Here is a 20200-nt window from a genome sequence, read left to right on the forward strand (position 1 = left end):
GTTTATGAACTGTATAGAAAGTATTTTTTACTACTGGGTTAAAATAAAAATAAAATGTTCAAAGTAATAATAATGTTTATCTGCCACCTGCCGGATGCTGGGGCGTATTTGCCACGTTGCTGTAGACAACAGACATAACGCCTTACACACGCCGGGAGGATGTCAGTTTACATTTCTCCACAGTCAGGGGTGGACCGAGAACAACTTCAAGCTGCTAAACCACTCACACCTGTGTGTCAGGTTTCTGTCAGCTGGAGGCTGGAGCGGCTAAAAGCCCCGCGAGCTATAACAATGTTAAGTGACGTGATTCTGGAGGAAGAGTTTGACAAGAGTGGAGAGGCTTGGTACGACCCGCAGGACCTCGAACATGGTAAGAGCTCCTCGGCTCTGCGGTCGCACCCTAAACTCTGTCTGACTTTGTGGGCTGGTGTGTAATTACTGCATAGACAGACAGCATAATAATACAACTGATTTATTGCCACATCTTGTGTGGTAAAAGGTTGTTAATAAATAAAAACATTTGTTCTGCTTGCTTATTAGTTGTTGGTCATATGGGATTTCTCTAAACCGATGGGACTAACAAGAAGTCTCACAGACAATGACATTGAAGTCTATAGTCTACTCTTGTGACTAAATCATCGCACTGGTCATGAGGTGAAAGCTGGTTCCCTGAGGCTGTCACAGGCCCTGTGTTGGTTACTTTTTGCTCATCATGATGTTGTTTTTGCTGCTGACAAGTCTACGAGGTTGGCTTTAGATTAAAATATGTTTAAATATATAGATAACATACTTTATTAATGCCTTGATTACTGATAACTTTACTTTGACTTTGAAAATAATTGATTGTTGCAGCTGTAATGAATTACTTTGAATACAACATGATAAATGACCCGATCAAGGACAAAGTTAGCAGTCTGTCCTCCTAAGCCTAAATCCATATACAGAGGCAGCTTATTATACAGGGAGATGGCAGCAGGAAGGAAAGGTTTCCTGCTGCTTTCCAGGGTGGAGCGGAATAAATCAGATTTACTGTTTGTAGATATCAGTAGGATAACAGTTTCTGCAGCATCCTCTCCAACATCCACTTGAAGGACTTCATTGTAGGGCTCAAGGTTGTTATTGTAACAACATGACAGATTGAGTAAAAAATCCCAGGGCATACACTGCTAAAGCTGGAAACATGTTTGAGTTGCACATAAAACATGCTTCCCTTCTCGTCAGGGGACCAGTCAACAATGTTTCAGGACAAGGGCCAGATTTTAAGATATTTTTGTAGGAGAAAGGTTGACAAGGAGATCCTAAGTTATGCCTTAGATTCCTCTAGGATTCACCAGTGCCAGATAGTTAACTGTGTGTGTGTGTGTGTGTGTGTGTGTGTGTGTGTGTGTGTGTGTGTGTGTGTGTGTGTGTGTGTGTGTGTGTGTGTGTGTGTGTGTGTGTGTGTGTGTGTACCCTGTCTAGTTCAATTTGCTGCCTGTTTGGGCATTGAACGTGTCTTGTATCTTTGTTTACATGTTTTCTTGTGCTTTGACAGATCTCCACTTGGCAGCGGAGCTTGGGAAAACGCTCCTGGACAGGAACCATGAGCTGGAGCAGGCCCTGCAGCAGATGTACTCCACCAACCAGAGCAGCTGCTGGAGATAGAGGTGATAAATGTTAGGAAGGAACTAATCACAATTCTCGAGGCTGTAGCTGAGCTAAACTCTCTCTAAGGACAATATGTGAGCAATGCATATCCATGTCTTGCAAAATGTGTTTATCCTCCAATGGGGGATTTATTGAGAAAGGTCCATGTTGAGGGTTTAAAAAGGGAGGGATTGTAGTGAATTACCCTCAACTTTAAATCGGATGAAGTAAAGGCTTATGTAATTCTGAACAGACCTATTGAGCCCTTAGTACAGCCCTCTTGGCAGGAGGCTGTTTACGTAATTATATGAACATTTAAACCAGCTTATTTGCCACCTTTCACCTTTTACTTAGTAATTCAGCATCAAATAAAAAAGTATTTAAAAAATCAAGAAAAATACAATACAGATCCAAGTTGTTAAAATAACCAACATCCTAATTAAGGTTTTGCTTAATTGCTACAAAATAACTTTATGGTGTTCATCTATCAATACCATCTCTGGCGGTTATTTCAGTCTATTTTAATAAAGCAGAGTATAGATTGTGCTTTAGGTTTTCAGGTAAAGCTTATAAATAAACGCAATGAAACGGTGACGTTTCAGTGCTCAGACATTTCATTTTGCCACATGCAGACATTGCTGATCTATTTGAGTTTGAGGACATGGCATTCAGCAGCTGAAAGAAGATAAGAGCCTTAATTTGTTTATGGCAGTTGGCTTAAGGATTTTTTGAAGTCGATATGGTAATCGTCATATGTCTCTCTGACCCTCATCCTCATGCAGTGTGTGATACAGGGCAGTGCTGCTGCACTGCACACAAGGTTGCATTGTTTCCTATCAAGTCATTTAGTTCAAAGACGATATAGGGCTATTGGAGAGTGCATTCTTATCCACTATGCAAATAAGCTCAAACATTTCCCTCTCAATCAGCAGCTCTTTGCGTCTAAGAAGTCTTTGTTTGGTTGGAAATAAAATGTATTGAACTGGGAAATAAAACCAAATATGAAAGTGTGTAAAGATTTCTATCTCATCTCTTTTTTGTTGCTGTACTACATGATTAATCGATCATCGGAAAGAAATGTGCAACATTTCTGTTAAAATATAAGTAATAATGAGTCATTTTTTATGCCAACATGTACGTTTTCAGCCTCCATATATGGATATTTCCTGCTTCTTGAATGACAAACCAAGACACTAAAAGACATGTTATTAAGCAAACGATTCATCAAAAAATGAACGGACAGGTAATAAATAATGAAAATGATCATATTCCTTATTGGAATCAACTAAATCTATAAATGCATCCGAGGAAAACTAGCCAGCCCAGGGCCCAAGGTAGTCTTATTTTGTTTGTTCAACAGCTCAAAAGCCCCAAAATATTCAGTTTGCAAGTATACAAAGCACAGAAAACCAATTGATTTATGCAAGTCATTTATTCAAGACACAATGTTACAAACTTCCGAAAACAAAAATCAAGCTAAATCTTTGTTATTTCCCTCGCTCACCAGCACCTGACCAAGCAGGTGGAGCTGCTGCGACAGATGAACGATCAGCACGGCAAAGTGTATGAGCAGCTGGACGTGGCTGCCAGGGATCTGGAGCAAGACAACCGCAGGCTGGTGCAGGACAGTCGCCTGGCCCAGCAGAAGATCCACAGGTACGTCCATCGGTTATCTGTGAATTTGGCTTTTAAATTATACTTTACATATTCAAATATCACATATTCAAATATCACATATTCGGTTAAGTGAATTGCCACAAACTTCTTCCTCCTCCCTCTCTTCAGTCTAACAGAGATCGTTGAGGGGCTTCAGACCCACATGGAGAGCCTGCAGGCTCAGGTGGAGGAGCTAAAGACGGCTCAGGCGGAGCGGGACAGAAGAGAGCAGGCAGAGCAGCGCCGCAGCCTCGGAGCACAGAGTGTGTCATGTCTCAAAGAGCTGTACGACTTACACCATGACAGGTATTTCATGCGTGTGTTTCGTTACACATGTTCTGCAAAACAGTGCTAATGGCCGAAACACAGAATGAGATGGAAAGAGTAAATGCTTTGTAAATCTAACCAGTGTTGTGGGATAAAAATCAGATTTAATGCAGAACTCAATAGTCAGAAGCTTCAAATTCCAAAGGAATAGATGCTGGATGCCTTTCTATTAAGTTAAAGTGAGTTTTTGTGCACAACTGCAGCAAAATATAAGGTTTTGATAGTGGTTATGTGGGATTGTATTTGGACTTGTATTTCAAACATTTCTCATAAGTCCAGATAAGTCCAATAATCCTTGTATTGTTAGGGTTAAGACTATTAAAACATGCTGTCACGCTTGGCGCACACAGATGAAGGTAAACCCATGTATTAACGAGGCATTAACAGCACCATAAACTTGATTTAATGTATGATTTGAAATATGATGACACACACTCAGAGCTTCACTTGAACACCTCTATTGAAGCTTTTATTGTAAAAAAAAAAAAAAAAATCAGAACAGCCCTAGTAGGAAAAGTTTCTATGGCCATTTTGACAGAAAACATTACTGCTGAAACCTACTCCAATATATATCTGCTTGATGATTTCTTTCCTGCACCTACATGAGAAGTGAAATGTAGTGCATATGAATAGTAAGAGCCCTCGTCTGATCATCTCTTACCCTGCACTGCTGACTCAGCTGCTTGGATGCTGACTGGACACCTACAGGTCACACAGAGCCGGACCAGACCTCCCTCTTAAAACATAATCTAATGGAGGAGGATTAACTTCCTCCTCCATTGTCAGGATTATTCTAATACACACAGACAACTGTTGCTTTAGCTCGCTATGTGTAATCGTGTACTGCCACTTGTTTAATTTGCAGAGGTGTCATTTATAAGTTTAACAGAATATTGGTGACATAATTCCGTTGTTTGTGTTTGCAGAAAATGTTTCATGGATTTATCTTAGATACCCTAACACTTTATTACAAAAAAACCTCGGATTTCCATCTTTTTTCCGAAGACCAATGAAACACGTCCTTTCCTGTAATGAAGTCATAATTATTTTTTATGTTTTATGTCTGAATGTGCTTTTTTCACACTTGTATTACCACTTCCCTGTCTTTGCTCAGGCATCTATCCCACGATGGTCTGCGTGTGGATGGACTCTGGTCCCCGCAGGGCTCTTTCCATGACAGACACAGACGGCAAGACCCGGAGGAGGAGCATGCATCTCTGCAGCGCTCCATTCAGACCCTCCAGAGCCAGATATCTGCGGAGCGGAGCCGCAGGGAGGCTGCAGAGCGGGAGAGCGAGCTGACATCCAGTGAGAACAGAGGCCTAGAAGAGCGGCTGACCCTGCTGTCCGGCTGCCCAGCCAGGCAGATGGAGCTGGAGGCCGAGGTGGAGCAACTGAGGCTTCTCTGGCGGGCTGAATGTGCCAACAGGTAGGGTTGGATAACATACAAACTAGATTTAAATGGTCTAACTATTTTTAATGCAACTTTATGATTGAGATTTGGGGATATATTTGATACCAGGCTTCACACAGATCAATGAAAGTTAGTGAAATTAAGGGTGAAAAGGACCAAACAAAGACCTTAAACAGAAGTAAATTCTTGAGTCTTATTCCTCCTTGTCCTCTCCACTCTCTCAGTGCCAGAAGACCGGACCAGATGCTGCTTCCTGACACAATATTCTTTGCCTCAGAAGAAAGACCAGTGCACGATGAGATTGAGGAGAAAGTAGAAAAGGACGAGGAGCAGAGGAGAAAGTTCAGACAGAGGTCTAACAGTGACAGCGTTTTGAAAGCAACAAACCCAGAAGACATTCGCCGCGATCACGAGCAGCTGTGTGTAAGGCGAGCCGAGGCGGTGAAACAGAGGGGCATCTCTCTGCTCAATGAGGTGGATGCACAATACAGCGCACTGCAGGTGGCGTATTCATAGCAACTCTGGTACAATAGACGCATCAAAAATATTCTGAAGAAAACATATTATTGTTGTTGAATTTCTATCTCTAGATGTATTTCTAGCAATGCTTTTTTCTTAAGTAGACTATACATAGTATTGGGAAAAAAACGTGTCCACTTCCCTTAAAATTTGCTTTGGTCGTCTAGGTGAAATATGACGAGCTGCTGCGGCGGTGTCAGCGGGCGGACGGGCCCACCCATAAATCCGTCCAGACCTCCATTACTCCAGGTGCGAGCGGCCGAACCCTCCGCCGGCGGTCATCAGTTCTGTCAGATATGATAGACGGTCAGCAGCCCGAGTACAAGGCTCTGTTCAAGGAGATCTTCACCCGCATTCAAAAAACCAAAGAGGACCTCAGCGACAACACACGTCCAGTCGAGGACAATGGTGCTCAGGGCTCTGCCAGATGATTTTTGTTTGTGAAACCTGGAGGCTGCTTTGTTGTAAAAATATCAGCGGGTGCAATATCCTTGACAAGCTGCTCTCTGATTGTCTCCTGTCCTTTTGATACACCTATGCTTTTGTAAGTCAGCACTGTTTCTTTTTGTTCCGTCCTTATCGAACAAATTAAATGTTATATAACTTGTTATTTAAGCAGCTAAACAAAGAATGCATTTCACAGTTTAACGAAAAAATACATTATTGGTAAAGAATTGTTGTATGCAGATATATTTATAGTTGAATCATTTGATCCTCAGCTAATAAAAAGTGCATTTCAGTTTGTTGTATTACCTCCAACAGTGTTCAGTGTTTATGTAATGTGGACACTGTGGTCACTTGGTGCTTGGGAGAGAAATGCACACATGGAATATTGTTGTATTGGGTGTTGACCTAAGACTTAAAGTAAAGTTGGAATGTTGTAATAGGATGAAAAACTGTCGTTATGTATTTACTGAAGACTCAGGAGTTTATTGGACTTAGCTTAACAGCTAATGTGAGGTGGTTTTGCAAGTTGCAGAGAGTGTATTATTAGAGGGTCATCAGCGTGTCAACAGAGAGATATAAGTGGACACTGGAAAACAGTTTTTACTAGTTTGTGCTTTCTGCTTCAAATCTGCACAGCTTCTGATGATTGTCTCAACAGCTTTGCACTTCTTATTTCTCAATCAATGTTTTTCTTTTTATTTATTTTTGGGGGAAATTCTATTTATTTTCATTGGTGTTGAATAAGCAAAGTAGATTGGTCAGCTGAGAGTGAATGTAATTGTTCACTGAGGTGCTTATTTTGTGGATGTAAATATCTGACACAGAGGAAAACGTAACAAAAACAAGGAGTTTCCTTTGCCTCAAGTTGTCTGAATATTTTTTTCTCACTAGGACATTTCCTGATGTTAATATGGAACGACATTTTTTGATCAGGTAACCATAAACAACAGAAAGATATAACAGTATAATTCTGAGTTCAAAATGATGTTGTGGTCATTTTACTTTTCATTTGATGTCATTTGGAAAAAGATGCTTAATGGACAATCCTGTTGTACTAAAATACAATATAGTATGGCATTTAGCAATATGCTTCTTAGCAAACTGTGAAACTAATTATTAAAAAAATGTACACAGTCCTGCTGAGTTGTCTCTGTCGTAATGTCTAAAAAAACATTTCTGGCATCAGTCATGCATGTAAGTGCTGAATTGTGGGTGCAGTAGCATAACAGATAGCATCACTACATACTTTCGGTGTGCAAAGATTTTTCAACCTGTCTTCCCTCAGTGTGATGTAGAAATGATCAAAACGCACTACAGCAGTGTAGCATTTTCTCTCAGTACTCATTCTTCTGGACTTCCATCCCCCAGTGTACACTGTGGTCCAGCTAACAATTAATGGGGCTGTGTCTCTTTTTCATAATTAGGTTTTGCATAACCATGGTTTCCCCACACTGCTTTCAAGTCCAATAAACCTCAAAACAAGGGGATTGCATACCTCACTTGCCTTAAGGGGACAGATCTTGGCAAGTCCATAAGTATACATGCAAACATGTTACAACAGCATTAGCCAAGCAATAAGAAAAGGTATTTTTTAATGAAATTGTAGCTACCTTGTGTTAACCCGAGTAGGCTACACAAGTTTTAACCACAAGAAAAAGAAAACATCAATGTATCAAGTATTATTGGTATCACTTCACTGTATCACAGTTGAGTTCTTAAATAAACAATAGTATGCAAAAGCATTTATACCGTCAACATTTTTGGGACATATAAGCAGTAGGGGAAGTGTAAGAAGATGTGTAAAGTGTGTTTGGTTGGACTTTATGACAGGGAGGTTATTTAATATGTTAAGATTATATTTTATGCATTTGCAGATTGAAGTTTTTGGCTTGTTTTGATAAAGATAAGGTTGAAGCTCCTTGTTGTTAAGAAACGACGTTTGTGTTTTGAGAACGTTTAGTTATTGATCCATCAAGACTGCATCCTTTAATGACTTTCTAACTGACGAGGGCTTTTATACTGAAATTACTTCGGAGAGTTTCGCCCCGCTCCTCGCTCCAAAGATCTTTTGCTCGCTTTTCTGTTTACTGGTTCAAGGAAGAAAACACATTGAAACAAAGCTACACGGTTAAAACTTGTGGAGTAGACGTTTCCTTTTTCTTTAAAGAACGTGCTAAATGTGTCACTATTTGCGTTGTTACTATACTCGCAATGACTAAACGAACAAGATTGTGACATATACTGCATTAGTCTAATGGTAGCGTGGCCGAGTGGTCTAAGGCGCTGGATTTAGGCTCCAGTCATTTCGATGGCGTGGGTTCGAATCCCACCGCTGCCAAAGCTTTTTGATTTTTTAAAAACACCTTGTTACTTCATTATTTGAACGCATAGAAAACATATTCAGACATTAGCTATATGTTATAACGTGGAAAATAACGTTATTTTAGCAGTTCTGCACCCAATAAAACACATGACAACCCCAAATATATTCGGAGCTAATAGCTAATCTGAGCTAATTATCAGATATATGCGGAGTAATTGTAGCTAATACGTTCTCGCAAACTTTGATGGCGTCTGTTGTTTACACCTTGCATGCTGACGAGTTGGTCAGATAACCGAGTGTTTGTAACGTTATTATAGTTGAATTAATCTAGATGACAACACGACATTATACACCCATAGTTATATCATATACAACTGTACACTGTAGTAAGACTCACCATGTTCATTACGACGTGTACGCTGTGATAGCGTCCATTGTTTTCACTACGCAAAAACAAAACTAGCTAGCATTCAATACCTCAACATTTCTCGGCCGTGATTCGTCAAATGTTGGACTAATGTTGGAGCTCACACTCTCCTTGGCCAATGAATGCCTTTTGAACACATGGCTGATTTTGCCTTTTCAGATTACTATTTATAGGGCTGGGAAAATCTTTTTCGGTTCAAGTGCGCACTCTTGTGGCAGTCTGCACGTGCACAAATCCACAAGTGAGTTCATAGTTTACATGTTATAGGCAGTGTTAGATTACACTTGTCTCGTGTATTTAATGGGAGTGAATTTTCATTCAAAGTTATGTAAAACGTTCTTCAAACTGTACAGGAAAGAGGAAACTTATACATTAAAGCTCTTACTGTAGGCATTCATTGTTAAAGCTTTTATTTCCCAAAAGTGTACAAAATTACGTATTCAACTCTTTGTGAATCACAACAAGTTGTTATCATGGAACCTATACTTTAAATAAAATCAATCAATATTGTAATATGTGCAATACAAAATTAGATTCATAGTTACTTCAAACTGTAGAGAAATCACTATATTTACTATAATATTTTTAAGCAGCCTTTCATCGTTAGGAAATCAGATACCCATATACAAAACAATCAAAAAAGATGGAAGACATTTGTATATAACATGACATTTCAAATATCTTTTTTTTTCTCACAAACTACATTGATCCATGATCCATCCAGTACTTTTTCAAACTTTTTTTTTAGTTCTGACAGAGTATGCAGGATATCATCAGTAGCAGCAGGCTGAGGCCCATCAGCAGCAGGAGGACCAGCTGTCGGGGCTGCTGGGGTGTCCAGGAGAGGCTGAAAAAAGCTGAGCTGGAGCGAGGCTGTCTGGACTTCAGGTAGTGCTCCACAGAGTCCGCCAGGCTGTAGGACTTGGGACTGTATCCCAGCTCTCGGCGGGCTTTGTCGATCTTGAAGGTGTGGCTCACAGCTATGCTCCTTACCTGTAATGGAAGACATTTGTGTCAAATAAATCATTCATCAAGACAGAAATTATCTCCAGATGCTGCAGGACAGGAGAGAATGGTAAAGGTTACACTGTCAGGCTAATGGTTGACATTAACCTCAATTTGGCTAACTTGGTTTTACTTTCGGATAGTCTGTGACTGATTGATGCCTCCGGTTACTGCATCTTCTTACTGCTTGGGTATAAGGTGTCAGCATGTGATGTTAAGAGGAGTTCAAACAGACACCAGTGAGACAGGAAAAGCTTGTTACCTATCTGTCATCTTCCTGCATGCTCCTTTGGTAAAACTGCTTCAAACACAGCTCGAATTCCCAAAAATAACTAACTATGCATGTATAGTAACTTCGCCTTTTTACTGCCTTCAACTTTACATCAGTTGAGACAACTTTAAAGCTTTAAGCAATTCACTTCCCCAGGCATTACATTACTAAGCTGATGGCATAAATGTTTACCTATTGGTCACACATAAACATTACATTACATTACAAGCCTCTTGTAACAGTTAGACGTTTTTACCCAAAGCGACTTACATACACTCAATACTGTGGGCAATACCCACAGGAGCAATCCGGGGTGAAGTGTCTTGCCCAAGGATCAATGCTTTGAGCCACAAAAAGTAAGGACATTTGTGTTTGGTAGATTATTTCTTTGTTGTAACAATGCTTCTTGGCAATACATCTTTTACCGCTGGAAAGCCTGTTTATTTTCCTTTTAAATGGTGCCACATTTGTGAGGAACATGCATTTGTGGGATGAGCAGCAGAGCAGAGTATGTGGGTTGCATCCATGAAAAATTGTCAAATATTTTCTGCCAATGTCCAACAACTTTGAGGAGGAGGTTCCAGGCTGGTGTGGCTGTGTATGGTTCTTCCACACTTCTTTGTTGTTGTGCTTAGTTTATATAATTTGAAATATGCAAAACTAAATATTTTCCTTGCAGACCAGAAATTTGAGTGTGAGAGGAAAAACTCTGCACTTCACGCGATGGCTTAACCTGAGAGATGGCAGGATCATTCGAGCCCAGCTGCCAACTCTGCTCGCCATAGCAACAGCCAATGTACTGAGGTCACTTCCTGAACACTTCATCCTGAACTTCCTGTTCTGACCCACAGCACTTTATGTTTTATTCACAGGACAATCATTAATCCCGGGGCCAGCAGCTGTCTGTCAGAATGAGCTGCAGGTGCAGTCCCACAGGCTCAGCTTTGGTTTCTGTCTCATTACACTTTCATGAGCGCTGTACAGGCGGCGGACTGAGGCTCCTTAAGAAGCAGCGTAAAGGTGTCCCCTGGCAGGATTACTGCAAACTCCCCTTTTCCTGATACACAGTAACTCCTCAGTTTTGAAGTAGTGCTATGGAGTAGTGGATGGTATTCAGATGCTTTTAGTGACTAGGACGAGTTTGGGGTTACATTTCTTGCCAACATTTTTTCAAGGCTCATTTTGCTTTGTCATAATTAATGCACAACATACAGCATCAGATGAAGGAGAGGATGAGCAAGGGGGCTGATAGGAAAATACCCCTCCTAATGAAGTCTGTCTTCACCGTTGTGGATTAGACCTAAGCATGGAGCTACAGATGAGAGAGCAGATAACCTGACTCTAACACACAAGACACATACTTTCAATTATGTAGCTACATGTATCTACTCTAGATACATGATACAGTCCTGATCACTGATCAGTTTATTCTGATCAGAAAGCCAAAGGAATTTTTTTGAGGAATTTGAGATATTCACAATGAGTTATAACCCAATTTAGTTCAATTGTAGTATGTGATAAAACATGTTGAAGAGCAGACTTGCCTTTTAAAATTCATGAAGTCTGAGACTCAAACATGTTGAGTTTTGAAAAATACCGTAGAGGCAGGAAGAAGCATGATTACCTCACTTCTGGTAAAAAGGAGAGGCACTTCTATCACAGGTCTCAGGGCAAGATGCAAATACTCAAACAGGATGGCTGGAAGTAGAAGAAAGGCATACATGCAGTTAGTATTGGTGACAACTTGCTAAATGTTGGAATACATATGCTCTAAAAGTTAGGGAAAGAATGACATGCTACCGGCTGAATAGACGAGTGTAACAGGAAGGTTTATCGTTGGTTGGCTGTAGCCCAGCCTCTCAAACTGCAACATGAAACAGAGAGAAAATTCCACTTTAATTAAACTGTAAATATCCCTGACAGCTTAAACGATAAGGCAGGAGTCATTTAAGATATATATTTAGATAACTAAGTTATGACCACAAGTGTCTATAGACCTCAAGCCCACTCCACACTATGGATGTATATATTAAAAACATTTCACAGATATTTTTTTTTTAAAGAAGATTCATTAATTTAAAAAAATACATATTGCATTTATTTGGGGACTTTTCAGCAGCCAATTAAAACACTGTTGTTGTATTTAGTCAAAATGAACTATAGTAACCATTATTGCGCCACACTGCAACAATCAGTCTAATGCATTGGTTCTCAAACTGGGGGGCGCCCCCCCTAGTGGGGCGAGGAGGTACTGCAGGAGGGGCGCGTGAAGCTTGTGAGGAAGTTGTAAACAAACATTGGTTGCGCTTTGTTATAATAACAAATATATAATAATAATAATAATAATAATAGATTTCTTATTTATTATTGCTACAACAAAGTTATCTTGCACATTTTATCGAATCAAATACGTTTCTAACTTATTATCATTATTTCAGCTCTCTTTACAAGAGAGATCTCGTGTGTGTGCGGGGGACGGGGCTGCTCGCTCACAGACAAGCTGCAGCCTCTTGCATTCAGATCTGCCGGGGACAGGGAGCACGAAGTGTTCAAAACGTACACTGTACAAAGCTCGATGTGGATAATGCTCTTTTGACATAAGTATTTTCGCGTAAACAGGAGAAATCCGTCCAAGCAGCTGGCCAAAAGGCATCTTATTGAGACGGAGAAATGCACAGCTTTCTGCCATAAATCGAAGCTCTGTTGCTCCAATTACGTGTAAAGTGGGAGAAGTTCTAAAGTCTGATATAAGGGTTGATTATATTTCACATCGTTAATCCAAATCTGTAAAGTTAGTAAAGGTATTAAATAAACGTAGTGGAGTAAAATTACACCATTTACCTCTGAATTATAGTGGAGTAGAAGTACAAAGTTGCAAAACCTGAAATACTCAAGTAAGTACAAGTATCTCAAAATTGTTCTTAAGGAAAGTGCTTTAGTAAATGTACTTAGTTACTTACTGCAGGTATGATATATGTGCTAGCAGCCCAGAATCTACGATATGTATTAAATAAAGCAATTTTAATTACATGTCTTTATTAATTTTATTCTGTTTCCAATTTGTTTAGTTTTTCCCTGAACAAATAACAAATAAAAATACCATTAATTTCACAGTTTTATGTTCAAGGGGGGCCTGACTGTAAAAGTTTGAGAACCACTGGTCTAATGTGTGTGTTTTGAATTTTCTTTGGGCAACAATGGAGCTAACAGAACAGAGAATAACAGCATTTATCAAGCTCTGGCTTCACAGACATTACTTGTTGGTAGAATCAAATCAATGTTGGTTTTGTTGTTTTCATGAGCTTTGTTGACAAAGGAGATATATTCACAAGACCCGCATAATTATTTTACTTACCAAAGGTCTCAACCACTCAAACAGATTTAATGAAACTCCATCATTGATGAAATAGGCCTGTCCACTCTGCAAAATCACAGAAAACTATTAATAATAGCAGCTAGTGGTTATCGTGAACATACTACACACACTCATCCTGTCTGTCTTAGTTTTTGATTTACAGTAAAAAGGGTAACTATAGCAAGTCTAGAGATACACTGGTTACAGACACTTAAACAGTATGGTTAGGAGCACTGTTGCATGTCGCAGGTTAAAATATTATCTTTAGGTCTTATTTATTCCAGGTAGTTTTATCAGTTTGGTCACATTGGTCTTGTCTGTTTGTCCTGACTCACAGCAACACCTTTCCTCTTCAGTGTCAGAGCCTCTGAAGCCAGCTTGTGGGCCAGCACCAGGTTATCAACATGGACCCAATTCATCTGAGCTCGGGGGTCACCAAACCTGAAACTGAACAACCGGCGCTCCACATTCATCTGAGGATAGAGAAAGAGGAAGGACGATGTTTGGTGGTTGGGTTGTTGTTGTCTATATAAAATCTATAGTCCAGTTCCAAAATAAGAATTCATTATTTTTATTTTTTTCATATATCAAGTTTATTCTGTGCTAGTCTCTCACCATCACTCTGTGGAGGTGTCTCCTCTCCTCTGGTCCGTAGATCCCACAGGGCCGCAGGACGCAGGTCCGAAGCAGACCTCCACCTTCACAAGAAAGGATTTTGAGCTTCACTGAAGACATGCATCTAATGTGTTTTTTTAAAAACATGTTATTAATGCACTCATATTTAAGCAAAGCAAGATCCTCCCTGAAGCTGGTTTTTTTTCCTTTTCCACTGTGTATCATTAAGGGGGTTAGTTAATTTTGAATAGCTGGGACAGACTTGGTTTGTTTGTTTCCCATGTGAACCTCTCCATGAAAACATATTATGGTAACTTGTCATGCACGACCCCTCTCGCTATTTAGTTTTAAGAATATCAAATATGCAAGACAGGTCTGTCAGAAGACTATGAGAAAAATGCAGCAATTAGGTATCTGTCTGCTACATCAGCACCACGGACAGCTCCATCGATTTATTAAAACCATAGAAGTGTGCATGGTTACACACAGCATGGTTAGGTAACTAATATTTCAGAAGTTGCCCAAACCTAACCTTAATCAGCTAAAGGATGAATTACTCAGACTAGGCAAGCATATTAGATAATGTTGGACAATTAAATAAATGTTTCTAATCTAATCAGATGCTTTTATTTTTCTTCAAATGATTGTCTAAAAAGCAACTTGGTACTTAAGTCAAGTTGAGAAAATATGTTTTGTTTTATTTTCACTACTGCAGAGGTTAATCTATGCAGAGGAAGTCAGAATAAACGTGCAGTACATGCTGGACCAGAATAACTTAAACTTGCAGTATGTAATAAAACAGCAATGAGTTACCATCACCTTATACATTCAATTCACATCTGATCTTAATTGAATGTTTAAGGTGATGCTCACTGTTGGATGTCGGGTTTCACTGAAGGAGGTAATGGGAGACTTAACAGCTGAGAATGTAAATAACGTGAAGGAACTCGAAACCCATTATATGCATTAAAGATGTTTGAAAGTAGTCCAAGACTGTCGCACTGGAAATTACACTGTCTTGTCCAGCTCTAAATTTGAACTGGTGTCACTGAGTTTATATGGGAACGAACAAAGTGTTTCCATTGCAATCTCTGAGTTCTTCAATGTGTTTCCTTTCACACATTTCAAACATTTTAAAGATAATCCCAAAAACCTAGGGCGGTAATCTCCTCTGATCTGATTTTGATGTGTTTTCGTCATTGCGCACACTGATATGGCACACCTTTCAGGGAGCATCCATTGGCAGAGAGGACCATCTGCTCTGCTATTGTTTTGGTTCTGGAGTAGTTGTCAATGTGCTGAAGCAGAAATAAAAACAACTGAAAGTGTATTATGTTGGACAAATTTACAGGACATTTAAATATTTTAATCTAGTAGCAATACCAGAGTGTAAAAACAAAAGTCCTGCATTCTTAAGGCATGTTAAGTAAAATGAAGAGTATTAAAATATACTTAAAATACCTAAAATACTAATATTCGTTACCCAGAAGAGCCCATTTCGCACTTTAGTATAATATATATTATATAGATTATACTGTGTATTAATTATAGATGCACTAATGTGTAAGCACTGCTTAAATGATGCAGTGGGGTAGATTTCAACTGTTTGTTAGGCTGACTGAAAATAATATATAACAATAATATCTCATCATTTATTAATTTATTTTGGTGTGTATTATACAAAGAAGTTATCAAATAAAAGAGTACAAAGTACAATATTTTGGTTAAAAAATTACAAATAAAAACAAACTTTAAAGTATATGCAATAATATAACTGTACCTCAAAATTGCATTTTGCTCGCTACTTTTCTAATTGTTCTCAGCTAGATCGCACCACTGCAATAGTCAAAATGATGATTTACTTCTTTTTAATTATTTTCTTTTTACGCACCACGTCAGGGGGTACACATGGCACGGAGCCCTCGTCACCATCCTCAATTGGTTTCCCAGCAAACACCACATTGATGGTGCTGGTGTACACCAGCCTGGGGATGCTCCTCTCCTTACACACTGAAAGAGAGGCAGGTCACACACACACCGAACAATACAGGTGTTTTATATGGATTTGCAGATTAACAACTTTATTTTGGCGACAAAAAATTAAAATATTTTGTAATTGCTTGCAATTGTATTGTTAGTTACTTTTCAGCAATATTAGCTATTACTGTTAAAACTAACAAGACCTTGTGTGTGGGAAAAATTGAATCACTGATATGGGAATACTTACCGTTTATGACATTATTGGTCCCGCCCACATTAACTGACTCCACCTGTTCTTTTCTCAGCTGACAGAAAAAATGATAATTATAATGAATAATAATACATTGATGTACACACTTGGTCTTACATCGTGACTCATCGCTCTCTTTAACACACACAAACAAACAGAGGCCAATATGATTTGATTTCTTGATTGGTGGAGCACTGGAGGGTTTGGCATTGAAGGAGCATTAGTGTAATCATTAACACTTGTTTCTGAACAAACCAGAAGCAATCAGTGTTAAAAGGGCAGTCTTAAATGATCAGAATCAGAATCCCTTTATTGAGTAATGAGAGCATGACTAGAAGTAGCAGGTGTTCGTATTTGTGAATGTGTGGCATGTAGGTATGTGCACTCGAGGGACAGTTTGTCGAGAGCACCTAAAGAAGAGGCCACGCCCAAAAGCTGGGGATACTGCTTTTCTGGTTCTTCAGCTGCAGGGTGTTAGTCATTCTCTCAACCAGTTGTTCACATAGTTTAATAATGGGATGTTTAAAAAATGATTCTGAATTTTGTGTTATTTTGACTAGTTTTCATTTTTTGGTAAAACAGTCACTAAATGACAATATTTGCGTTTTATAATTTGGGAAAAAACATACTAATGAACATTCTCCCTGGTCTTTTTTTCTCTGACTTTTTTTTTATGATTAAGGGGTGAGAAAAGGCTTAGAGAAAGAAAAGTCACCTGTTCTGGTCCAGACATGCCGTAAGAAGCGGTGTGGAATATACAGTCAACCCCTTCACACACTTTATAGAGGGAAGAATAATCCCGGATGTCACCCTTTGAGAAGAAAAAAAAGAAAAATGACCCTCAATATAATGCTTGATGCATCATTTGTAAACAGCTATCTTCATTAGTTCCATTAATTTACATCCGTTTTATGCGGTGTTATTAGTTAGGTCTTAGCCTCTCATTCCCAAATACACACACACACACACACACACACACACACACACACACACACACACACACACACACACACACACACACACACACACACACACACACACACACACACTGATGGCAGCAGGCTACCATGCAGTGTGCTGGCAAACCATCAGGAGCAATTTGGGGTTCTGTGTCTTATTTGGATGAGAGGACTGCCAACCCCGCTCTATCTCCTGAGCCCCATGTGTCCACATTAGCAGTTTGACAAGTTTGGAGCTTTGCAGTCACAGAGTATGTGTGAGCTATCCCAAAGACGGACAGTTGTAATTAAGGTAAGTGTGCCATGAGGCCTGCAGATGAAACCTGAAACATGTCTCCACCCTCTCTGACCCAGCAGCAGCTGGCAGTCTGAGGCAGATCACTCACCTGTGTCTTTTTTCAGGACAAAATGCAGACTAACCACAGAGACACACTGACGCTGGCTCATTCAAGGTTAGAGGAAATTTTCAAGTCTGTAAGGAGGCGAGTTGAAGAAGCTATTCTTTAGGTGCCATGTATTGAAAATGTTCACCTTGACCAAATGTTATTGCCATGCATACTTTTTCATTTAGTTAATTGCTAAATTGGCAAAAGACATGCTAACATTCAAAAAGTAAGAACTGTAATTGTGCAGAATACCATAGTAAAATGCATGGTAGATTGAAAAAAAGCAAGACATTTTCATCTGTGTAATAGCATTGGTCCCTCTCCACTGTCACATACCTGATAGAAGGTCGCCCCATCAGGGATAGCACAGGGAGGCCTGTTCATGTCCAGAAGGATCACCGACATCCCCTGGCTGGCCAAATCTCTCCCCAGCCTGAACCCAAAGTATCCCCCTCCTCCTGTGACCAGCACCTTCCCTGTGGAGACGCCTCGGGCGAGTGCTGCCTCCTCTCCCAGTCTGGAGGCCAAACACTCCGGGTTGCTACAGCTGGCCGCCATGGCTCCACTTAGCCTGTGGCGGATGGCAGGGGTTGGGCTGGAGGTGATGGCTGGGGCTGGATGGTTGACCCATGGCTGTTGTGGGAGGTTGAGCATGTTGGGTCCACTGGCCTGCATGACACACTGATGCTGCTTCACCTCGCAAAGATCCTCCACACTTATGTCCTGATGGGTGGAGTAGGGGTTAATATTGACTATTCATTGTTAACAGAATAAACTTTAATCTGGCAGAAGGCATTTCATCAGGTACAGTTTAACTATCATTGCCCAACTATGCAATGATTATCTCACATATTAACTACTGGCTAACCTTAACATTTTATAAAACATATTTAATGGACTGAAATGGATTTCATGAATTAAAAAAAAATAATAATATGACATGCTTTACGAGCAAAAAAAGAATACAAATAAACGTATCTACACATGAAACAATCAGCCCTTGCCTGTTTAGAGACAAGGGTGCAGAGTCTCCAGCCACCAAAGCAAAATACACTACATTATTAATCCTTATTAAACTAATATTTCCTTCTTCTGTCTTTTTCAGCAAAACGAAAGAGCTGTTGAGACATTTGGCATTCAAAGGGAAGAATAAACGACACGCAGATCAGATTTCCGTCACGTGCAATCTTTACACGTCTCTAATAGGCTACTGATATTAATACTCAAAATTATAATTAACGTACCTTAATATTCCTGTCAACCTCTCACATCCATACCTGTGGCGGTTGACTCGTGAAATAATCCCGTCTATAGGCTACCTTGCCTTCCCTATCGCGGTACCTCGCGCGTCACATCTCTCTCTACCTGTCAATCACCTGCAAATGACCTGAGGACCCTACCGTAATGTCTGGATGCGCCGCGCAGTGAGGGTCACGTTTCCAGGAGCATCAAGTGGCAACCTCGCCTGCGCGTTTTTGAGAGTGTCAAATTAAAGCCCTGGTTCTTGCCAATAATAAACTGTAATTTATTAACAGTTGCATTGTTTATTCAGTGTAATGTGTGTGTGTCAAAAACCTGTCAAAGTGATCTTAAATCATCTAGTGTTATGCTAAGTCTACAGTAATGGACTAATTATAAGATATCAGGCAACTGGACACAAACAACGTAAAGATCCCTCAACAATTGGTCATGGTGTCTTTGTAGTAGCTTTGGATGGTGTTGTGATTCTTTAAGGTCCCTTTTTGTTTATCATAATTTTATAGTCACTGTATTTATTTTTGAGTCATTTAGGTGACTTCCCACCATTTAATGCTAACAATTATTGATACTGAGGATCTGATACCAACAATCCAACTTATTTCCACTGGACCGTCCCGGTATTGACCAGGGAATTGTTAAAGGATGGCTTAAAAAATAAGTACTTCTGCTAATTCCTATCCAAAGGCAACAGAAAACTGTGAGACTGAGTGAAAAAGATATTGAGAATTTTGAACTTACTGGCTTAATAAAACAACCAGGCTTAAAATCTAAAGTTTATTTTGAGGATGGGATAAGATGAAAAAGCCATTTGGGCATATACATACAGTAGGCTATTGAAAGATCTTGATGTTATGTGTGGCAAGTGACAATTATTTCTAAATGTCTGTAAACACAGGCAAATCAAATCTCCAGTGGTATAAGAAATGTATTTTTGACATGACAACAAGCCAGGTAAAACAACAGCGGTCACTTCCTGAGCACAGTGTTTTTGGAGAGGACAGAAATAGACGCTTCATATTTTATTTAGGAGACAGCAGAGAGACTGCCAAACCTGAGCTGACAGTTATGTGCTGCACGTAATTAAAGAAGGGTGAAAAAAAAAATCTTAAGTAGATACAGCTCTTGAGTACGGAGGCAATTTGGAGATGAACTGGACTCTGTACTTTATTTTATGTTTGCTTCTTTTTAAACAGAAAGGACATCGTTGTTGATTTACTACTGATCCTCTCATTTGGGTTGTGTGGCAGAAGTAGTAGTGATCATTATGTATTTCCCTTTTTCTTTAGTTTTTCAATTTCTGTCCTAGATGGAGTATGCAGTGCAGAGTGACACGAATATCATTACATAACAGACTCCACTGATATAGCATTGCACATAACA

General features: G+C 39.6%; 2 protein-coding genes and 1 non-coding gene across 4 annotated transcripts; 2 read left to right on the forward strand and 1 right to left on the reverse strand.

Annotated features, from left to right (window-relative positions):
- The first annotated feature begins 132 nt into the window (after positions 1 to 132).
- Positions 133 to 7122, forward strand: cdr2a (cerebellar degeneration-related protein 2a). Its single transcript, XM_063904872.1, is given in 8 exon segments — positions 133 to 370; positions 1535 to 1624; positions 1627 to 1646; positions 3134 to 3282; positions 3412 to 3588; positions 4724 to 5038; positions 5248 to 5524; positions 5710 to 7122. Coding segments are annotated over 8 exon segments (1503 nt in total). The 5' UTR covers positions 133 to 159; the 3' UTR covers positions 5974 to 7122.
- Positions 7123 to 8245: 1123 nt separating this feature from the next.
- trnal-uag (transfer RNA leucine (anticodon UAG)) lies at positions 8246 to 8327 on the forward strand. Its single transcript has one exon. It is a non-coding gene; the product is annotated as a tRNA-Leu (tRNA).
- Positions 8328 to 9132: 805 nt separating this feature from the next.
- sdr42e2 (short chain dehydrogenase/reductase family 42E, member 2) lies at positions 9133 to 18923 on the reverse strand. Of its 2 annotated transcripts, none has more exons than XM_063904340.1 (12): positions 18805 to 18923; positions 17897 to 18283; positions 16931 to 17026; positions 16213 to 16270; positions 15877 to 15995; positions 15208 to 15283; positions 13986 to 14068; positions 13706 to 13843; positions 13371 to 13436; positions 11816 to 11879; positions 11640 to 11713; positions 9133 to 9732 (listed from the first exon to the last, which is right to left on the reverse strand). In XM_063904340.1, exons 2-12 carry the CDS (start codon positions 18233 to 18235, stop codon positions 9484 to 9486), a joined length of 1362 nt encoding a protein of 453 aa, XP_063760410.1. In that variant the 5' UTR covers positions 18236 to 18283; positions 18805 to 18923; the 3' UTR covers positions 9133 to 9483. The 2 variants fall into 2 exon arrangements, with proteins under 2 accessions (XP_063760410.1, XP_063760411.1); XM_063904341.1 differs by having other exon boundaries at positions 9601 to 9732; positions 11560 to 11713.
- Between the last annotated feature and the right edge of the window lie 1277 nt (positions 18924 to 20200).

This window comes from Eleginops maclovinus, chromosome 16, assembly GCF_036324505.1.
Source record: "Eleginops maclovinus isolate JMC-PN-2008 ecotype Puerto Natales chromosome 16, JC_Emac_rtc_rv5, whole genome shotgun sequence".
NCBI classification, from domain to species: Eukaryota; Metazoa; Chordata; class Actinopteri; order Perciformes; family Eleginopidae; genus Eleginops; species Eleginops maclovinus.

Excerpts from the sequence above, each read along its gene's own strand:
- sdr42e2 (XM_063904340.1), bottom strand. The coding sequence starts at position 18,235 with ATGCAGGCCAGTGGACCCAACATGCTCAACCTCCCACAACAGCCATGG. Across the intron at positions 17,027-17,896 it reads ATGGGGCGACCTTCTATCAG|GGTGACATCCGGGATTATTC; the intron begins GTATGTGACAGT and ends TTCTTCTCAAAG. Across the intron at positions 13,437-13,705 it reads TGAAGAGGAAAGGTGTTGCT|AGTGGACAGGCCTATTTCAT; the intron begins GTGAGTCAGGAC and ends GTGATTTTGCAG.